The sequence below is a fragment of the Anguilla rostrata genome, chromosome 6 (genome assembly GCF_018555375.3).
Source record: "Anguilla rostrata isolate EN2019 chromosome 6, ASM1855537v3, whole genome shotgun sequence".
NCBI classification, from domain to species: Eukaryota; Metazoa; Chordata; class Actinopteri; order Anguilliformes; family Anguillidae; genus Anguilla; species Anguilla rostrata.
In genome coordinates, this window is record NC_057938.1 from 48,944,387 (window position 1) to 48,966,658 (window position 22,272).

The 22,272-nt window shown below is 43.0% G+C and overlaps 3 protein-coding genes across 3 annotated transcripts; all 3 read right to left on the reverse strand.

The window, feature by feature from the left end:
- Positions 1–1,197: 1,197 nt before the first annotated feature.
- LOC135257487 (transcription factor 24-like) lies at positions 1,198–4,276 on the reverse strand. The gene is made up of 3 exons (XM_064340253.1): positions 3,958–4,276; positions 2,682–2,951; positions 1,198–1,996 (listed from the first exon to the last, which is right to left on the reverse strand). The coding sequence occupies exons 1-3, from the start codon at positions 4,084–4,086 to the stop codon at positions 1,844–1,846; spliced, it is 552 nt and encodes a 183-aa protein (XP_064196323.1). The 5' UTR covers positions 4,087–4,276; the 3' UTR covers positions 1,198–1,843.
- A 974-nt stretch (positions 4,277–5,250) lies between these two features.
- Positions 5,251–12,759, reverse strand: ephx1 (epoxide hydrolase 1, microsomal (xenobiotic)). The gene is made up of 9 exons (XM_064340254.1): positions 12,641–12,759; positions 10,822–11,015; positions 9,801–9,981; positions 9,383–9,601; positions 8,423–8,552; positions 7,684–7,898; positions 7,477–7,585; positions 6,779–6,901; positions 5,251–6,418 (listed from the first exon to the last, which is right to left on the reverse strand). The coding sequence occupies exons 2-9, from the start codon at positions 11,002–11,004 to the stop codon at positions 6,208–6,210; spliced, it is 1,371 nt and encodes a 456-aa protein (XP_064196324.1). The 5' UTR covers positions 11,005–11,015; positions 12,641–12,759; the 3' UTR covers positions 5,251–6,207.
- Positions 12,760–13,828: 1,069 nt separating this feature from the next.
- On the reverse strand, positions 13,829–15,851 carry srp9 (signal recognition particle 9). Its single transcript, XM_064340255.1, has 3 exons — positions 15,674–15,851; positions 14,892–14,960; positions 13,829–14,463 (listed from the first exon to the last, which is right to left on the reverse strand). The coding sequence occupies exons 1-3, from the start codon at positions 15,743–15,745 to the stop codon at positions 14,344–14,346; spliced, it is 261 nt and encodes an 86-aa protein (XP_064196325.1). The 5' UTR covers positions 15,746–15,851; the 3' UTR covers positions 13,829–14,343.
- Positions 15,852–22,272: the final 6,421 nt, after the last annotated feature.

A 22,272-nucleotide genomic window follows, 5' to 3' on the forward strand; every position in this document is an offset into this window, starting at 1 on the left:
CAATGGTGTTGGATGGGGTTGAGGTCAGGGCTCTGTGCAGGCCAGTCAAGTTCTTCCACACTGATCTCGACAAAACCATTTCTATATGGACCTCACTGTGTGCCTGGGGGCATTGTCATGCTGAAACAGGAAAGGGCCTTCCCCAAACTATTGCCACAAAGTTGGAAGCACAGAATCATCCATAATGTCATTCCATTAGGATTTGCCTTCACTGAAACTAAGGGGCCTAGCCCAAACCATGAAAAATTGCCCCAGACCAAGGGGTGTCCACATACATAGAGTGTAAACATAATTACGTAAATTGGTAATAGCTCTAATTTAAACACACAGATGCCTCTGGTTTTCCAATGGCCATTTTAGAGGCTTGGAATAATACTAGTGTGTTTCCAGAAGCCATGTGAAATCCTAAGTGCTAGTCTCACTGATTATCTTTTTTTTATTTTAAAAGCCTGTTTCAGCTGTGTTTGTGACTACTAAAATCCCTCCGGATGAATATATCCTCTGTTGGCTGGATGCAGTTTCTGCTAACCATGAAATTCGTTGTGAATTAAGTCATTTTTAGCTCGGCCTTTCACTGTGTAACCCTTGCCTTAGTAGCAACGCTCTCTCTCAGGCCCATCTTAGTCATTAAAAACCAGAGAAAAGGGGGTTATCAGGCAGCCGGACAGATTTATAGAGTTAGCCTTGAACGCTGCTCTGTAACCCGTGGACTGGAGCCCATGTTGCACAAGCTGGAGACAAATAGCAGCCGTGGGGTCCTTCGGCTTTGCCCAGTGCAGCCAGCCGGGCTGTCTCTCACACTGCCTGTTCATTAGTGCACGTCTCATCAATACAGTGGCTAACCTGAAGCCGTGATGTCGTTTTTCAGGAAACATAGTCGACCTGCTGTAGCCTGCTGGACCTTATGTGTGTTTCAATTTGTTGACCGACGATGCCTCCACCAAATATTCAAATGTAGGCTATAGAAACGAGCTTACTTTCTGAATGAACTCCAGCTGGAACAGCATTTGCTGGGGGTTGTATAGTTGTTTGGAAATGTGGAGAGTCATATAGAACATTTTTTGGCGGTGTATGAGACCATAAAATAAAGTTGATTGCGGTCATCACTTACCTGCATGCAACCCTTTACACACACATTTTCTCAGTCACAAATTAAACATCAAATTCCAAAGGTTATACATAAAAATTCATTTATTAAAAAAAAAAAACCAAATGGCCCTTTCAACATCTTTTTAAACAGCTGAAAAAAACTGCCTGAATACAAAGTCCTCGTATCTTTAAACATCGAAGAAGCGCTATTTAGATAGCTCAGAACTGTTACTGAAGTGATATGAAGGCTTGGCTGCATTCAGGATTGCTAAGAGTTCTCAAAACAAGTCCTCCTTAGTCAGTTAATCTGCACATCCACCCACACCCACTCAACTACACAACGGCACAACCTCAAAACAAAAAATAAGAGACATGGAAGAAAATAAAAATGTTTATAATGGTGTTTCTTTTCTATTTCATCTGTCACTTGATCCAAGAAATAAACATTGTTATGGTGAGTGGATCACAGAATTAAGGCAAAGAAAATATATTTAAGTGGGATCTAAATACTAAAGTTTGATTTGTGTTCTCTTGTGCTTTAATCAACATTTTATTGCTGCCGGAAAAGGGTTGAACAAATAGCGGAACTCTTAATACAATATTTACTATTATTCAAAGCTGCAAAAATGCTTTTAATTTCAGTAGTTCAATGTATTCGTTATGATCTTATTCCTTTGATATTTCTAAAAGGCAGTACCGTATATTACATTGTGCCAAGTCTCATTAGCAGAGCGCGCTCTTATTTTCTCATCGTTCATTTTTGACCGCTCCACTCCGTGTGGCCCTCACCGTCAGGGGCCGGTGGGTTGGCATCGTCCTCTCCGGAGGGTGCGTTCTGATTGGCCGGCGCTCCTGACAGCAGCTCTCCCACGCTTCCGCAGTACAGCAAGGACCGCATCGGCCATTTCTACGGGACAGAGCGGAGTTCAGTTATCTCTGCTTCCCTTGTACATGCACAGTCTGCACAGTCTATATGCAATCAATAAGCAAATCAATTTTGGGGGTTTTTTTCTACACAGAGAAATCTTTGGTGTGCACTAAAAATATGCAAGCGTTGAAGTGGAAAAAAGGGAAAACAAAGAAAACTACGGTTGTAATATTTATTAGGCAGAACATTTTAGCCGTCTGATAACTGGAGAAAAACAGAGAGAGAGATAGAGGCACAATAGCAAGATAGCACAGTCGTGAGCACAATTTAATTAACAATGGCCCAATGACAGGAAACGCTAAAGTAAACTTGTTTTACCTGGTTGCTTGGGTTGGAATTGATTGCTGATTTTAAGATTAAACAAAAAAAAACCAGCATACCTTGAGATCTTGTAAGATCACGTACCTTAATGTGTCTCCCCATTACATCGTGGATACTCAAATCTGGACCTCAAATCTAAATTTGGCCCTGATTTTCTCTCCCCCAGAGTAGTTAACTGAACAATTAGTGCGGCTGATTGGCCAGACTGTCTTCACACCTGACTCTCAGGTAAAGGGAGGATGGAAAAACAGTAGTTCCAAGGCCTCGAGGACTGTGACTTGAGTGACGGGGCATTACATCGTTGCTATGAGACGGAACAGAATGGGACGGTGACCTGACTGACCTTGACTGGGTGCAAGTAGCCCCCTGCCCTGCAGAGAGGGGGTCGCTCGGTGGGGGACTCCCCCTGGTCCAGGGTCTGGGTGAGGTGGGCGATGTAGTTGGTGGCCAGGACCAGGACGTCCAGCTTGGAGAGCTTGGTGTTGGGGGGCACCGAGGGGAGGGCGGCCTGCAGGCTGTGGAAGGCCTGCCGAAGGTTTCGGACCCTGCTCCTCTCCCGCGCCGCGTTGGCGGGGTACACCTGCGGCTTCGGGCCGCCCGAGCCGGACCGCACCTGTGAGGTACGGGTGAGGACCAGGGACGGTTGCTTTCTGATACTCCCCTGTGAGTCAGAGTCACTTCAGCCTGTATCTCTAGAGCAGGAGTGTCCAGTGTTATCCAAAAAAGGGTCGGTATGGGTGCAGGTTTTTGTTTTAGCCCAACACTGTGACACCCTATCATCTAGTCAACTAATCACAGCCTTCAATCAAGACCTTGATAAGTAGAATCAGGTGTCTTAGTGCTAGGCTAAAACAAAAACTTACACCAATTTCCATTTTTGGATAACATTTGACACCCTTTTTCTAGAGAGTGAGGTCACATGCATAACCAACAAGTAATGTATTTATTATCAGTGAAATTACAGTGGGGAAGGAATAAATTAAGAACATGGAATACTTTAGGGAGGTGTGGAAACTGTCCGGGACATTTGTGATTCATAAATGAAGACCGTGCCATTTTAAAAATTTAAGGTCAAAGACTGAGTTAGATAAGCTAGGGAAACTAAAATAAGAAGAATTTTTTAAATCTCCATTCGGTACTGCCAAAAATACAAGCTGAGTTTAATCTCCCCTGTCTGTGTTAAGAGGGTGGAAGTCGAAGTTGAACTGAATGGTATAATATTGAAAAAGGAATCGTCAATTTTCTCGCCATTAAAACGATAAGAAATATTCAAGCTAAGGAAAATAATATATTTACATTTATAAATGTATTTATATTTACATTTAAGTATCTGTCATGATCATCCCCGCAATTTACGGTCCCGTTTAGAGAGCTGGATATTTATCAGCGCAAAGCAGATTAATTTGCTGAAAAGTCCAACTCCCCCTCCTAACAAAACCTGCAATGTCTGCACTATAAGCCTGTTCCCTAACCATTATATAATGTGTATGTCGATGTATGTCACTTATGTGAAGCTTTGTGAAGTTCCTCATCCTCACAGGTGTAAAGCCCCTGTTAATTCCCTTCCTCTTCTCGCCTTTCTGTGCCACTGGTGGCGCGAGTTTCGGCCGCGAACTCACCCCCTTCCTGGAATCCCGGCACGCGGACGGCCCGCCACCGAGCTGCGGGCCCCTCGCGCCGAACCGGCTCTCCCCCTCCGCGCCGCTCTGGCCCGCCGAGGGGCTGTCGCCCAGCCGACTCTCCGCCATGAGGCTCCAGGGGACCCCCGCAGCCGAGCCCAGTAGGAAAGGGAACCGGCGACGATGTCGGGGCGGCTGGCTCTCGGACGGCGTGCGAGGCGAGCGTGCCGCCCCGCCCCGCCCCCGACGGCGAGAGGGAGACGTGAGCCTCTTCCCCCTGGCCCGCGATGCAGCCGCGGCGCTCCCTCCCTCGCCTTATCTGGTGAGGTAATGAGTGGATCTTCAAGCGGCGCTTATCTCCCGCTGCCGCCCCCCCCCTCCCGACATCCCCCCCCCGCCCCCACTCCCCCGGCCCGAGCCCTGCCAAGGGAGCAGCCTCGGGGGAGCAGCTGACCGTCCCGGGGCAGGACGCGGGGCTTGAGAACAGCCTAGCGCCCTCCTCGGCTGGGGGCCGGAACCTGGAGCCGCCCGCACGGCGTTTCCTTTTTCCGAACCCCTATCCCCTATTTTTACTCTTTTCCAAGTTTGGAAAGTCAAATTGTATTTGCTGGTCTGTTTGCTGCATTTCTGCAGCATCCTCCCACACCAGCACTTGTATATTCTACCATTCCCCCAGTCAGTCCCACCAATGAGCTCACTGTCTTTCTGATTTGGGGTTACTTCTTTTGGGATATTTTTTATGGAAGCACTGATCCTGGATAGGGCGGCACGGTGGTGCAGTGGGTAGCACTGTCGCCTCACAGCAAGAAGGTACTGGGTTCTGTGTTGAGTTATCATGTTCTCTCCGTGTCCGCGTGGGTTTCCTCCGGGTGCTCCGGTTTCCTCCCGAAGTCCAAAGACAGGTTAGCCTAATTGAAGACGCTAAACTGTCCGTAGGTATGAGTGTGTGAGTGAATGGTGTGTGTGCCCTGTGATAGATTGGCGTCCTGTCCAGGGTGTATTCCTGTCTGTCGCCCAATGTACGCCGATATAGGCTCCAGCACCCCCTGCGACCCCGACCAGGAATAAGTGGGAATAGACAATGGATGGATGGATGATCTTGGATATGGATTTATGCAAGACTGATTCTGGATCAACACAATTACACCTTTTAAACACATGAACGTATCAAATCGCAACTTTTGGTAACACGCCAATAACAGACTGGCTTTCATAATTCTCAAAACCATTCTCCTGGCACAATAGGTGTAGTACCGTAAAATAAAAATGTATAAGAAAAACATGACAAGTGCATCAGGAAAGTAACTAAAATATTTATTCATCTATTTTTTGTTCTTGAACACTTTTGTAGATTTCTGATGGAAACTATTATAAGGCACATAATGCGTGTATGTACGTATGTATGTAGAAGATAGATAACACATTAATAAGACAGATAAGATATTAATAGGCACTGCAATGCAGAGACATGCAAGGTCCCCGGTTGGAGCAAATTTCCAGGGAACCCAGCATAAACTAAAATGATTTATTCGCCCTCCAATCCTGTGAAATTACTCAAGAATTAAAATGTTAAATGGAATCACACATCATTGAAAGCAGTGTTCAAATCTATTTCATAAAACTACCATAAATGGAAAAAAAATATCCTTCGCTCCATTTAAATTCTCTAATGGATTAAAAACTGGCAGCTAAATCTCTTCACTGTCTCGCAGTTTTCGATTGGTCCATTTGTTACTTGCTCACTGCACAGCACAAGGAAACAAGAGAGGCTGCAAGAACTTGGAATTACTGGGATCCCCCTGACATTTTAGTGAAAATTCACTATTTTCTAATATCGTGTTTTTTATTTGTTTTGCTTCGGATTTAACACCTAAATGGTAGGTAGAAGTAACATAAAACAATATTACAGGACTTTTACAGCTGTAAGGCTCAATATCTGAAAATGTATACCATCCTACAATTCTAAGCTCTTTAACCCTTTGAGGTGTGAGATCATAAAATACGTGATCAGAATGTTCATAACCGAACGTTCTGATGCTGATGTCACAATCACTACTGGTAGTTGAAAGGAATGAAATTCCAGAACACTGACTTTTAATTAAAAAAAAAAAAAAAAACATTCCAAAAAACATACTCTTCAAAGGTTTAATGATCATTCGAAAACCCTGCCGTTGCGCAGGGCGTATGTATGCGCGCGCGTGCAAAACGAGCTGCGCAGACGCCGCGCGCAGACGCCACGCTGGGGAAGAATCACTTCCTTTTCCTCTTCTCCAGCTTCCTGATGAAGTTCTGGATGTCCTCGGCCATCAGCTGGGGCTCCTCCATGGCGGCGAAGTGGCCTCCTCGGGCCATGGGGGTGTAGGACTTGAGCTTGCGGTACATCTGCTTCACCCACGGCTTCGGGGTGTGCATCAGCTCGTTGGGGAAGGCGGCGTAGCCCGTGGGGACGTAAACTGGGATCCTGACAGGGTGGGGGGGGGGGACATCATTATTTCTGGGGCTCCCAAAAAAAAAAAATGCTGTATAGTGCATTTCTGTATGTTTCGCTATCCTACAGGTTTTCAACCGGTGTCCTAAAATTTCTCTATCAGGACATGAACTACTGCAAATGTCCTATCGGGTTGGTTGTTATCAAGTGCATGTGTACCATACATATTTATTATATAATTTGTGTAGTCATGTTTGTATTTATGGGTCTGTGTGTGTGATACATATCTGTAACTATTTTCCTTTCTTTAACTGGAAATCCTGAGCCTTGTACTCTTTACATAAGGCATTATGAACTGTTTCACGTGTTTATCGCCATTATTCAGATACTCACTTTGAGTGTTTCTGGTTCAAGCCTTCACCAAAGTTCTCCTTGTAGAAACGCATGGATGAAATGATGGACCCCGTTGTCCAGTAAATCATCACGTTGGTCAAAAGGTCGTCAAGGGAAAAATTCCTGCCAACGCAATTTAGAAATTAATAAATTAATCAATCAAGTAACTGGATACAAAGGCCATGCAAGATACTACTAGTACTTTATATTTTTATTGAAACTAATTTTATTTTTCTACTGCCCAACAATTCTAATTGCATGTTATTTAGCAAAATCACATTTGTTGTGCTTTGTATCCGGTCTTTGATGACTTCCATTGTGAAAAATCCAGTACAAAAAAGGATCTGATTATGTGATTGACTTAAGTGAAAAAAGACAGAGAAAATGGCACACTCCTGACTCTACTGCCACACAATTTATTTGTGAGACTGACTTTTCAGCATTTCCTCAAAGGATTATAATCCATTGTGCTGGCATGTCTAACTTTGGGTGTTCTTGCAAACAATACTTGATTGATTTTAAAATGAATGACGGATGGTAAAATGTGTGCTTTACATAAGTATAATATTTTAGGGGCAAAAACTGTTTTTTGCCATCCCTAGCTTTTTCTGGAGATCCAAGGTTTTTTTTTTGCATGAAATTTACATTAAATATTCTGCAATATGCTGCAATACGGAGCTTCTCTACTGACTCAATACCTTTCCAGTCCTCCGTCTTCAAGGTTCCGGAACTCTGGATTGGTCCAGGTGGAGAACTTCTCCAGGATGTACGCAGCAAGGCCAACAGGGCTGTCATTCAGCCCACGACCTACAGGGGGCAGACATACGGGCAGCCTCATGACAGTCGTGAAGACTGAAGTGGCCTTCGTTAGGATCGACTCCTCCTCCTCCTCCTCTTCCTCTTACCTATGGTGTCCGGCTTGGTGGCCTGGATGTGCATGTAGCCCGTCTCCATCAGCGACTCCACTATCAACTTCTGCTTGACGGGGAAGAGGCGGCTCAGGTCGTGCTCCGTGAACCCGAACAGCTTGGGGAAGCGCCGGCCCAACAGCATGGACATCGCCATGCCAACGCCAAACTTGGGTGGCGGGGCGAAGTTGATGTGCAGGCCTTTGACGGTTCTGGGGTCACGCGTGAGGGAGAGATTTTACGTTCGGCATTCGTTCACAAGAGCAGGGGCTCTCGAAAGCTATCGCTCCTGAACCATCCTAAGCAGATATGCATTATACGTTGGAAAACTCATTTACAATACGCAGAATCACTCCAAGAAAACACCAGTTGAAAGCTCCATTTTAGAAAAATGCAGCATGGCTAAAAATCAACTCAATGAATGAAGCAAAAATACGGCAAAAAGTTATACTAAAGTCACATCCGTGCATCCATGCTCATAATCTCGAAGTAAAGTGAGAGGATGAGGTATCATGACATCCAATATGGGTGGCATTACCATCACAGTATCGCTCTGAACCAATCATTGTGTTTCGTTGTGAAGAGAATGTAGTGTGAAGAAACCTTTTGATTGTTTTTTAAAAGCTGCTGGTTGACAGTTAATTTTAGCTCCACCCATTTTGATGTCCTGATGCCTCACTGTCCAATCACTAGCTGAATAGTGATTCAGATCAACTGGTTCTGGCGGGCTTCATACTTGGGCTCCAGCTGGGCCATATTGGTGGTGACGAGCCAGCCCCAGTCACCCCCGTGTGCATAGAACTGAGTGAAGCCCAGCCTCTTCATCAGCTTGTGGAACACTCGGGCAGCACACACAGAGTTGAAACCTGACCAATCACAACACAGGCTGATTATAATGGACAGAGGCCCTGATCGCCATGGCGATATGATGATCGCTCTGGAATATGTGGCAAACAGGACGGAACAGTCAGGATCCCCATTCAAATTAAGTCCTGACCGAAGACCCTTGACATTTCAGTGATGTTTCGAGGATTTATCACAGATTTTATGTATCGCCAAAGTGCTCAAATTCATTTGAAGAAGCAAATTGTATGTTGGAGGAGGAAGTACTTTGAGATGCATTTCTTTCAGAATAATGTGTGACTGTGTGGGCATGCTTAAGAAAGTGCATGTCAGTCACCATAGGACTGTTGTGGTGAGCTAGAGAGTCTCTTTTCAATGGCTGCACACTGACATGTTAAATTAATATCAGGATAGTGAGACAGCAATCATGCTTCCTGCACTTCACTTGCAATGCATTAAAAAAAAACAATTAAGTACAAAGACCGGTTAATATTTGATAACTGAATGATTAACAGCATGCTAAACTATACAGCATACATAGAAAAATATACCGATGTTTGTAAACGTAAATACTGTACATTTAGCAATATATTAAATGTTGCAATATATTCAGCAGTATAGACATAAAATTCATGAAATACATGAAAGTCAACATTACTAATGAGATTGTCTTAAATGTGGCAATATGGGTAACAAGAGTGCCCCCCACGTGAAGTGTGTGTACCTACAACAGGATATGACATCACACAAGCATCCAGACACTGGTAAAAAAAAAACCACAATGAACGACTCCATGCACTCAGTGGAATGGCGATCAGTGGCACTTTCCCTCCGCTGGCCCCCCCCGCCTCACCTTTCTTTCGGGGTGCCTCGGAGAAGCCGTAGCCCGGTATGGAGGGGCAGATGACCTCAAACGCGAAGTCGTCCGGGTTCCTGGGCTCCGTCAGCAGGGGCAGGATCCCGTAGAATTCGTAGAAGGAGCCGGGCCAGCCGTGCACCATGAGCAGGGGCACGCCGCTGGTCCCTTCCGGAAGGTTCCGAGGACGCACGTGTATGTAGTGCACGTCGATCCCTGGTTTACGAGAAAGCGCAACAATGAATGGAGATGCTTCGCCCGACTGGAAGTGTATGAAGTGATGTAGCCATGTGTGGGTAAGCTGGGTAACTGAAACATTTGCTATCTCTCCATGCAAACTGAAAGGCGTTTGGCTCAAGAGAAAGTTTCTAAAGTATTACTTACCAAAACCAATTGCTAGGAAACCAAACCTCACCTTCGATTTTAGTTTTGAAGTGCGGGTATCTGTTGAGTTTCTCCACCTGCTTTTTCCAGTCAAAGTCATTCCTCCAGTATGACACGACTTTCTGCAGATATTTGGCGTTGAAGCCATAGTTGAACTGGCTGTCTTCTAGGCAGGGGAAAGGCCTTGTGTGATCCAGTCTCTTGTGCAGATCCTGACAGAGCATAGAAGGCAAGCTATGATTTAAACACAAAAACTGCTGTCAGTATGAATGTAATTAATGCTTCTCCTGGAATGGCCCAACAAAATTCATCCTTACTGTGGTTTTCCCAAATGACATGTGACTAATTGATGGGCTACGCCAATGTTAGCAGTTGACCATATGGCCAATTCAGCCCTGCCATGCGTTTGCCACAGTTAGCCAAGAACCTATATTGGGGGAAACTGATTTGGACCTTTGTAATGTGAACATTAGTCACTGCCTGACGGGCTACAGTTGGGAAACTGTAGGGTGGCAATAATGGGCAACATCGACTCCTATCGATTGCACATACATTAGGAATAGTTCATCATGGCACACACAGCAATGCGGTGGAGTCGGCATCCCATCATGGTGACCATGGCCAGCCATATCCAACACTTGAATGACTAGGTCACCCATTCGCTGGGTAGTGTGATCTAAAATATTTGATACTGTGTTATGGAGTTAACTGGCACAGCCAAGACACACCAACGCTCAGAACACCAACCCTTGACATGTGATTTACCGCTAATCTTACCCGTGAGGTCAAAACACATACACGCCTTTGTGTAGGAGCTTGTGCAAATCCAGAAGCCTCTTTAACCCACTCTCTCTGGGCAGTGGGTGCCCACCCTCCCACAGGGTTCAAATTCACTCTGGCTTTCGGGAAGGAGGTTGCGGGGCTGTGATTGATGGGGGGGCGGGCGGGGAAGGATGAATCCGGTTTCGTTCGCAGGGAGGGGGGTGGGGGGTGAGTTCCCCTTGGCTCCCCTGTAACCGTGCCTACCCACACCACCCCCGTTGTGATCTCACCTCTATCTCCTCACTGGAGGTCTCCACCTTGAAGGGGTGAATGGTGTCATCTTCAGGGGTGTCCGGGGGCTCTCCCTCGCCCCACCAGCCATCCTCCGTCTTCAGGACCTCCTGCCTCCTTCTCAGCAGCAGGACGTAGACGACTGCCCCAAGGACAAGGGCCACCAACACCTCTGTAATCATACTGTACAACCCTGGAGAGGACCAGAGGAAGAGAGACAGGACAATGCAAGTTCATCACCGCAGGGGTGGCAGTTAGGCCCATATAATGATACAGCAACATCTGGTGTGTTTCTCTCTCAAATAATATCAGTTGGTTTGTGAGAAATCATGCCCGTGTGTTTCCGTAAGTCACATATACGGAGTCAGGTTTGAACAACGGTTGATCTACGTTCATAGCTGTGAGAAATGCCTGTTTTTGATGTGACATTTCAAAAATAGAGAAAACAATATAATGTGAGCCTGAGATCAAATCCAAAAAACGATCCAATGATATAGGCATAAAATAAGACTATAAGTATTGTTTTAATTAAGTTTAAAACAATACTTTATGAGGAGTTCATGTTCCCATAAGCTCTCCAGAGCAGATGTAGCAATGGAGCATTCACTGGCCGGAGTTTCACAGGGAATGCGAAAAACAGAACATAGTGCTATTATTGTTGCACAACATTCCAGCACTGGGAAAGGATTAGGCAAAGAATTGAGTACACAAGGGCTCATAGACAAAACTCATTTAGGCTAAGATGCATGACAAAGCTTTATTTCACCTGACCTCAAATACCATTGAACGTTTAAATGCAAATTAAATACTGTAAAAAAAATTTCAAAAAAACTTCAGTACTTTGATAAAACGGTACGCGCACCAAATTCTGCTGAATGGATGGCACAGCAAAACATTGGGGCACGTAGTACGTCATCATTGCACCACTAAAAACACATTCAGAAGGTACAACATAACATTCCGGTATCAATATAAAGGAAGATAGCAACGTACAAGAACCGCATTTCGCATTATGTTTCTTTTGTAAACGAAAGCAGCGCGTCATATTTGGACGTTGATTTATGAGAGTCATACAGTCTTTTTTGGTGGCAAACGATATGACGCGCAAATATTTTCACACAAAGTCTCTCTTCTGCTCTGATTATTCATTTAACACCAAAAATAATTTTACCTAAATTCATTGGTGTCAAAAATGTTAACCAGTACTGACATAACAATGCGATTTCGTAACTGCAGGGCTATGGTGCATGCAGTATTCATGCTTTGATAACTTGATTATATGCTTTGATCGTTGCACATCAGAATGCCATAAACTGCTAGTATCAGCTCAGCATTCGTCTATCAAAAGGTTCTTAATACAAGTTCAACAAAATTGGAACCCAACACGGATAAAGTGCGCTCAAAACAATCGCTTCCTTTTTTACTTTGCACTTGGAAGTTTTCTTGAGTTTTTCAGGTGAAGCTTCACTACATCATTGCCTTCCTAAAAAGTGTCCGGCTGCGACATACAACAGTTTAAAATTTTACCCCAGAATCTATTCCCAAGTGAAAGGCTACATTAAATGTACTGGCTAGCTAGCCTAACAGAGGACACTGATCATCAACATTCGATGCAGAATTTATGTTGACACATAGCCTAGAGATATACTACTTTAGGATTAGGTTTGTATGCAAAAATAAATCACACAATAAAGAAATAATGCAAACGCTGTCTTCTACCATAAAAGACGTTAAATTCAGCAATTGCTACTTTCATTATTCAAAAAGTTTCTACTGGATTGTGACAATGAATATACGGTGAAAACCCTCTGGCCCTACCTGCTGTATTGCAGCCGCGCACTCTGCAGTGCTAGCATGCTTCTCTCGCAGCTTCTAATGTAATGAAATGGAGGGTAGTGCCTTATGGGAAATGTATTTCTTTTTTCGGTCCCCGATTCATTGCAGAAGCAACTGCTATTTAGAGTATATCCTGGGAAACATATTGTAGCATAAATTTCTGTAAAATCTAAAAATAATCTTAATTACATTTATCAATAGAACTTTCTTGGAATTTATGTGTATTTTTTTACATTCTAAACAAAGTGGATATTAACAGGACATTCGCTGCTTTTAAAAATGTATTTAAAATATACATTTTAAATTATTTGAATAGCATTAAAGTGGTTCAGAATAAGAATGCTATATGGACTACAGCTCAATATGCTGGGCTTATTTTTTTTATTAATTACTCCTTACTATTTAAAGCTTGAAACGTTTTGTCAGTTTGATTTGGTCATGAATACAATTATCGTATTTTGTTTTATGCAATACTATTTTGTTAATTTAAAAAGTACTAATTCTTTGATTCACAACAAACATAGTCAATCATTTTAAGCATGCTGGTGAATCATACCGGAATGTTACATGATCAAACAACAGCGTCCTTTCATGCACCAACAATTTGCTGAAAAAGTTGAATAGATATAGATATGCAGAACCAAAACATGTTTGTAGGTTTCTACAGCATAATACAGAAAGCTAATCCTAGATGAATACTTGTGGCACTATTTTTCTCTCCAAACCACACATTAGTCACACATCCAGGCAATCACATACATTTTTATATGTGAATAAACTCTTGTTTTCCATCAGTGTCAGCATGAGTACAGACAGGAGCCTTCAGGTTTATGTCATTTCTGAGAGCACTCAGTCGGCGGGAATGAATTCTGCACAGTAAAACACAATGTACAATATGAAACTTTACCTTATGTTAACCGCTAATTTATGAATCCAATCAGCAAGTCAACTACGATTCAGATACAATATCAACCCTTTAGACTCAGACACAAAATATAATGTATTTTCAATGTTTGAAAGCTCTTTGCCTGAATTTAGGAACAGGTGTGCAAGTGAATTTGTTTAGGCAGTTAATCCCAGGGTTCAAATCAGCATGCCCTTGATGACAGAGTATACAAGTTCAAAAGGCCTCCAGCACTTTAGTATGCAATTTGTATAAAATAATGAAACTTTACTGGTTTATGTATACATTTATTGAATGCCACGTTACAATTTGAACAACCGAGAAAAACAAGGCTGTAGCTCCATTATGAAAATGATCGGTAGAGGAAATCTGAAGATCCCACTTCATTAGGGTTCTTGTGAAACAATCATGAAATACATCTCCATGAAAAAGAAAAAAAAAAGAAACTAAAACAGCTAAAGAAACCACAACCTTGTCAAAAAACTGACATCTTGTCGCTCAAATCACATTTTAGTCCACCTTAAAACCAAAAAATAAATAACTATCCATCTATAGGAAGCACAAGCAGCTCGCTCTTCAGAAGGAGCAGGGTGCCGCTCTCCATTTTAGCCTTTTCACACAATTATTTTCCCCTCCCCGCCCCACCCCTCCCACCCCATCCCACACACACATCTTCCTCTTCATCATTCAGTCTTCCGTGCTGCCTCCGCTTTTTTCCCTTGCGTGTGAAAGGCACACCACCGTCCATCCAGCCCCAAAGTTCATGAATGCAACTGAGGAATCAGTCCGTTTCCATGGCAACGCTACGTGATTCCTTGGAAACCATGAATCTCATCAACTTGCCGTGCAGCTTCTCAATCTTCTTGACATCCTGGGCCTGGTCGGTCTTATACTGCAAACACTGAAAATATAGTGAAATACACTCAACGACTGAGGTATGAAAATGAAATGGGACAAATGAATTCTGCTGGTAATATCTGCCACACCCTCTCCATTGCCCAACCAGTCATCAGTCTACACTAAATACAATATAATCAAGTTCAATGTAGAAGACTACAGTGCCATTTAACTCAATTCATGAGTGTGCACAGCAGGTATAGGTAGACTACAGGTGCCCTATGGACTAGAGGCCTTGCAATTTGATTGATGGGTTGGGGGAATACTGTGTCAACTAAGAGCAAGTACTAATTGGAATGGCCACTTACCCACACTAAAAGTATGTTTTCAAGTGCTAAGTATTTAATTCCTGCAAACATGGACAGACACGAACTGTGGCTTTGCGGAATTCTGAAAGGTAGGCTATTCATTAGAAATCACTCAACTACTCACCACTGCGTCGTCTGTGACTTTCATACAAAGGTTCCCGTCACAATGGCGATACTTCAGTACAACTCTAACCTGTAAGAATTACAAAGAATATTTTCAGATGAGGACTCAACTTGCACCATTGTCTGAGTAACGTTCGTTGTACATGGACAGAGGTCAAGTCTCTACAATGAATCACTCCCAACATAGGCGAACACTAAATGTGGGATGGGACCTTTTTAGTATAAAGTGAATGAGAGTGAATGGATTCCAATACAAATAAGACAGAACACGAACGTTGAAATCAGAGTCACTACATCCAACACGGTCCAGTTAAAACGTGCAATCAGGCAACAATCAATCTAGCTAGTAACAGACTACACATCTTCTCCAAAAGTGTTACGCACATTTAGACACAAATATCACCTAGCCAAGGACCAGGCGACAAGCATTTCACGTTAGGTAGAAAGATAGCCAATTCAGGTTAGGACACACTTCAAGCTAGAGTTCACTGCCCATATAGCTAGCGAGCTAAGAAACAGCTAGCCAGTCGCGACTTTGAATTAAAACTAGCATTACCATTAGACATGTCATTTGCATGGGACAAGCTATTATGCCCACTTAAACACGATCTATTGTTTAAAAACTACTCATTTCGCTAGCTAGTCTATGTCTACTAGGCATCTATCTGCAATTTAAGAAGCTCGCTAGCTAACGCGCCTGCCCAGATAGTATGCTAACGTTAGCTCGTCATACAATAAATCGCATGTAGGTAGCTAGCTTGGTTTCATAAAGACGTATAATACCTTCATTGGGTCTGTCAAATACAGTTTTTCGGCGGCTCTGGCGAACTCTTCCCATATTTGATAATAAGGCATAGCTAACTAAAAATGAAATCTTACTAAAGGAGAAAACAAACTGCAACTTTCATTCGAATTTGTAGTAACACATCAGCAATGTCGGGGGGAGGGAAAAAAAGATGGACGAAATTTATTCTAAAAGCACTTTAGGGATTGGATGAAACTCAACTAGCCCAATCAGCGTGTTCGTTACTACTTTGCGCATTGGAGTTATGCAACACCTCAAGACATCAGCCGACGTCTCTTTCCGATTTTACCCTGATTTTTACCGCAACAAGACCATATGCATTTTGGTCACACTTCCTGGATTTTGACTGGATATCCTCATTAGGGTCCAATTTTGGTCCTGTAATGGATAGCAGCCCAGCTGAGAATAGTGGTTAAACTGGCAATCCACGGGTCAGAACATTTCAGAGTAAAGGAAATGAATCAAAGGAAAAAAGGCTCAGGCAACAGATGCCTGAAACACATTTGACGCGTTAAGTCTTTAACAAAAGTTTAACAGAAGACGAAGACAAACGTTTCAGCGATAGCTTTCTTCAGTGTGACGCTGAAACACTGAAACGCTTGTATTCGTCTTCTATTGAAACTCGAAGCGTGTTTGAGGAATCTTTTGGTGTGCGGAGCCTTCTTTTTTCTTTGATTCATAATTTTTTTTTTTTAAATTTAGCATTTAAGATGAAAGGAAATGCATTGGATAGGAATGTCCACCCTGGTTTTACATAATTTGTTTGCGTGTTTTTTTCATTCATGTGTCTACTCTGTATTCGTATTGGTCCACTGACCTGTTCCACAGTTTAGAGTGTACAGACATAAAACATTTTCAGTACCAATATTAAAATTACTTTTAAAGGATCCCCTTTCAAAGACCTTGAGAGAATCTAGTCAAACTGACAAGGTATTCCGTTTTAAATTACACTGACAAAAATATCCGATGTCAGCAAGGATTGGATGTGCGCTGTAATAATATCTTTTACAGCTATTTAGATGGAATCCAGCAGGTGGCACCAAGGGAATTAAAATGGATTTGACAATCGCATTTAAGGCTGAATGTCAATTCCGGTTGCTCTTTTTTATAATTCGGTGACAGTCCATCTCTATTTCCACACCATGTGATCTTGAATAAATCGAGGATGACGACTGAATTTCAATTCCGTTTGGAATTAATGCGTACCACTGCAAGCGTAAAGGCATAAAGAGCCCTTGGGTATTTCAGTTGATAGTAAAGCAGGGTATAGTCGCTCGTTATGCTTTTTGTAATGATCCAAGCCATTGCATGCCAAAAGTATCACTCAGCCGTCCATAGTAACCATGACATCACCGTTGCATTTTTGGACTGTGACCTATACATATTAAATCAACTGGGTGACAGTGACAGGGATGTCGGATGTCTCCCCCCGCCACGTATCTAACATAGAAAACTGCCACCTGTGCCAGAGTTTCAGACCCCCAATCCTGACCTCTATCAGCACAGACTCTGCCACACTTGTGTGACACCACCCTGAGCAGTTTGGGTTAAGTAGGTGAAGATTTGACATACAACACCACTAAACGTCTTCCAAATAAACAGACAATCCAAATAAGTGGAAGCTGTTGAACATTGAATTGCCAGGGTACCTTCAAATCTATTAGCATTTTTCATAATTCACATTTTAGGTTTCAGTTTTAATTGGGAAGCTTGTTTTGTTTAATCGTTTCATGTAAATAAATAAATGTACAATTGTGTTGGTTGTGAAAAGTTTAATTTATATAATATAAAATATGTGCACAACATTCCTGACTGGGCACATTGTCCTAACAATTGATTATTTTGATTGGTAAATCAATATATCAAACACACAACAAAATGTTCATTTTTAAATTGACTTTTATAAAGTACATTTTGCTTTGAAAGATTTGATTCTCAAACTGTTAGAGTTTGTGGGTTCACTTGCATTTCCTAAATTGATCAGTCTAATAAATAATATCCTCATACTGCAAATAGGCTCTATCTGTCAGTTTGTCTCTAGTTGATGTGCACACCTGTTGTGAGGATTTAAAAGTCTGGTATGTAAGTCTGAGAACACCCTTTCACCAATGAAGCAACTATAATTTTGGATTATAAACCCACACTTTTCAGAAACATTGAATTATTATTATTATTTTGTGAATTTATTTGGTGAAATTATATTGATTTTCAGGTGTCTATTTCTAAATCAAATATAAATTGATAACTTTGAGGGTGAAATGGGATACAATTCAATGAGGCCAATAATCCTATTTAAAATATAGATAACACATATGCCTGTAATGAAACATTCACCCATCAACAATACTAATCCAGCAGGAACAATCACAACAACCAGAAACGCCACTCAAAAGGAGGAACACAGAACAGGGTGATTCCTTTTAACGTCACGTTTCCAGAATTAACGAGTACCAACAACCCAATGCAAAGTAGCTAGTCAAAATGTCCTCCCAGCAACTTGTCATCAAGCCACTCATCTGCGGGGCTCTCACTCAGAAGTTTAAAATGTAACTTAGATTTATTTATTCATTCATTTATTTTACAGAAAGAAGCAAGTCGTTTAAAAAAAATAGAAGAATAGCTGTGATAGTGTAGTCAAATTCAATGGAGTCCACTTCCAGCATACTTTTCTAAAATCGGCTACTGCGAAAACATAATCCCATATGATATACGTAGTTCATCTTTCAAGTCAACCACATGGCTGAACGATTTGGTTACTCTGAAGATAGTTATTGGGAGGTATAATATGTCTACCCATGTGACACGTCTGAATCCAATGCTTTCAATAATCAAACTGGACATAATAAAATATGTGATAATCAGCAGCCACATCGGGGCGCATTTTCATCAATTGCCCCAACATTGCGATTTATTCCCATGAAGCGTTGATTACATTGCACTGCCAACTGCTACATGATGGGGGTGTGGCTGTAGGAGCTCTGTACGTCTCCAGCGTGCCTCACGTAGCTGTGAAAAGCTTTGCGTCAGTACTGTGTCTCGAGACGGGGATCCCGGCGACACGCTGCCGCTTGTAGAAGCGATTGGAGGTTCAGCACGGAGAAAAGCACCGAGTTGTGTTTTCTTTTCTTTCTTTGGCTAAATTAGCATAAACTGTAGCGGGATGCTATAGAACATGTAGGAAAACGCTTATTTATTTTTTTATTTTTATTTTTTTTACTTTATTGGATCCCCTTTCACCCTGCGGTTTTCCATTTATTTGTGCTGTTTATTCGGTAACTAATCAAGTACGAACTTTCTGAAAACTTAAATAAAGAACAGAATACTCCTCACATAAGCGAACCTTCAAACGAATTCGTTGCTTTTTTTATCCTGGGAAAATATCACCATGAGGTAAGGATTTTAGCTGGCTATGTAAGATTGGTCTGTGCTACCCGAAGAAAGCGTGCGACAAATTGGATTTTATTTTTTCGCTTTCTGAATGAATATAAGTTTCAAGTTTTGAAACCGTTGGGCCATATTACTGGCAGTTTAATTGCATGCACGGATGACTGGTTAACTAATTATCCGCTATTTACTGAGCGTCAGTAGCCTACGATGTGATATTGCATTGTAGCTAAATAATTGAAATGCAGGTCAGCAAAGTTAATATGGGCATTGTTTGAAACTGATTTGTCCGCATGAGTCTCAAAGTTCTATTCGGGTATAGTTCCTGGTGGAACGCGGCTAAGAGTATTGAGTGCATTGCGTCAAGCGCCTTGGGAATATTGCAATCTAGCTCTAGCTAGCTATTTGTCTCCTCGTGCGGTCTTGCTTACCTATTTGTCTTGTTTTTAGATTTGAGTGCTACCGCAGATATGATTGTCGTCAACGTTGCGAATTTTATTTAGTTAGGCATGTAATCTTAAAAACGGACACGACTGATTTCACGTTTGGAACACGAGGATGTATTCAACTGCACAGGCTAGCTGGCGAACATTTTCCATTTGTTGCAATGCAGTGGAAGTCCGTGGAATCAATAATCCCAAGTAAAAACGAATGTAGCCTAAAGCCAAGAATATAACCCATCTGTAATCAAGCGATTATCTTTTCTAGCTAATTGTCGTGGACATAGTTACTGGCAAGAAGATAATTAACAGTCCTTATGCAGCTAATTAGGTGCCTAAAATTTTCTTCCCTTTTTTGGAATCTTGCTTTGGAAGTGGTTGTATAGCTACGTGCTGTGAGTTTTAATTCCACAAGCAAATTCGTCTCCCACGATTTAGTGTCGAATCTAAACGGCATCTAAAACGGAGCCCTTGTTTATCTGGATTTTATTCGCGAATGAAATCGGCGCCTTAATCCTGGATATTGAGATACGGTCTGATGTTTGCAGGCGTACGTCTGAACTCGAATTTGATCACACTAAAAAGACTTAGCCTTTCAACGTATTTTGGATCGAGCGTCACCAAAATATGAAAATTAATGTAATTGCTACGCGAAAGTATTGGCTATTTCTTGCATGGCTAATGTCACCTCAGACCTAAATTGCTCTTGCCTTGCCCGCTACAAATTAAACCAATGGTAGATGGTATCTGTTTAATGGAAGTGACTTAGTGTACCTTATATGTCAGTAGACTTTTTTTCCATGGCAGATATCAACTTGTCCTTACAGCTGACGTGAAAAACCATGTTCCAAGTTAAAAATGGCAGTCGAATCCTGGTGTTAAAGCGAGGGGTGACTGAAAATTGTTAGATAAGAGTCGTTGTGTAAAGATAAGAGCTTTCCGTGAACTTGACAAATTATGGATTGAATGAAACGCAAAAAAACAAACGAAAAAAAAAAACCTGCACGTCCGTTTTGCACATTTACCATGGCTAAATAGTTGCCCGGTGTTTCTGAGCTGAAATGAACAGCAGTACGGTGACTGCTCTGAATGAGTGGGTGTATCGCAAGCTGTTGCAGCAACACGGCTTGTTTAACCGTTTCTCCCTGCTTTTATATACGGTGTTAAATTGCCTTTCTGCCGCTGTTTTGACCCTGCGCACTCATATGGCAGTTTGGGCCCACGCTGGGTACCTGCATGTGGCGGAGTCTTATTGCTGATTCAGACCAGGTGGATTTCTCAGTGGGAATGGAGTTTTATGGTGTTGTAATTTACTTTCATTTTCCTGCGGTGGCAGGTGTTCTCCGTCTTGCTGGAAGGTTAGTGATCAAAGGAGGGTTACCCCCTTGCGAGGCGATGGGATCGTTTGCGCCGCTTTCTTAGAGTCATGAGTTCGGACATTGGGAACATTGTAAACATTGGGGGTGGGGTGGTGAGGGGGGGTTGTGGGCGCTTGTCTTCTGAGGAAAGGCCTAAAAAGAGACAGCTGTTGGCATCTCTCTGCCAGAGTGAACTTTGGCTCGCAGTGCCTTTTGGTTGGAGGGCTTCAGTTCCCTTTGCACAGGGCTCAAGAAGCAGCGCTAGTTCTGAAATGCTAACGTGCGAAACTCCACCATGCCCCCCCCCGTAAATGGGACGCGGCTTTTGAGGCGCTTCTGGTTCGTTTCCCCAGAGGCTGGTGATGCGGCTCGGGGAGGGGGCCGCGGGGCGGGATTCCCTGCCAGGACAGGTGCGGGGGTGGCGTGACCGGCGGGGTCAGGCTGCCGGGACTGTCCCTCAGAGCCATTTGCTGGGATGTGTCAGGGAGCCACTGTCGCGTCTTCTCACCCAGCTTCTCCTGGATCAGACGTGTGGTCTCTCTCATTGAGAAAACCAGTGGTCTATTGCTCACCCTTTGCTTCTAAGCATTGAACTGCCCATAAAGTACAGCACCCTGTCCCTGTCTGTGAGCCCAAAAAACGGCTAGCCTACCCTGCCTGCATCGGCTGCGGAATGCTGCCCCTCTGGAACACTCGCTCAGCTGCAACACAATGTTTCTACTGTGCACCCGCAAAAAAAAAAAAAACCCAGGGCTGCAACAACAGTCTGTTTTCTCACGTTAATCAGCTTGGCTAAAATGAATATGTTTACATTCCGCTACCTCAACCTGACACAGATTTCTGGCAGACTCTGTGACTGTGTTTCTTATTTACTTGAGTTCTGGGTGGACGGGATTATAACTGAATAGCGTGCTAATTCGTAACAAGTGCAGAGGACACTCCTGCGGGCTGTGTAGAAGGCTGTACCCTGTTGACTGTGAGTAGTGTGGTGCATTCGACTGAAGGAAAGGTGAATTCTAGAAATGCAGTAGCATTTGCATGCTTTGGGGAAAGAGTGCATTCTGTCATCACTGGGCTGTCCGAACCTGTTCCTGGAGATCTGCTGTCCTGAAGATTTCCATTTCAGCCCTAGTTTGGCACACCTGATTCTGCTGAACTGTAGCTCAAAGATATCTTTTGTTGTTGAATGAGGTGTGTATTTGTTAGGGTTGGAGTGAAAATCTACAGGACGGTAGATCACCGGGAACAGGGTTGGGCAGCCCTGTGTTATGAGTTTTCTGAGTCTGCATCGTCCAGTGAAAGATGTCCAGGGTCACAGGTCACGGCCCCCAGCTGGCCCTTTTCCCTTTCGAAGGAGCTGATTGGATCACTGGGAAAGAGGGGAGGTCGCCAAAC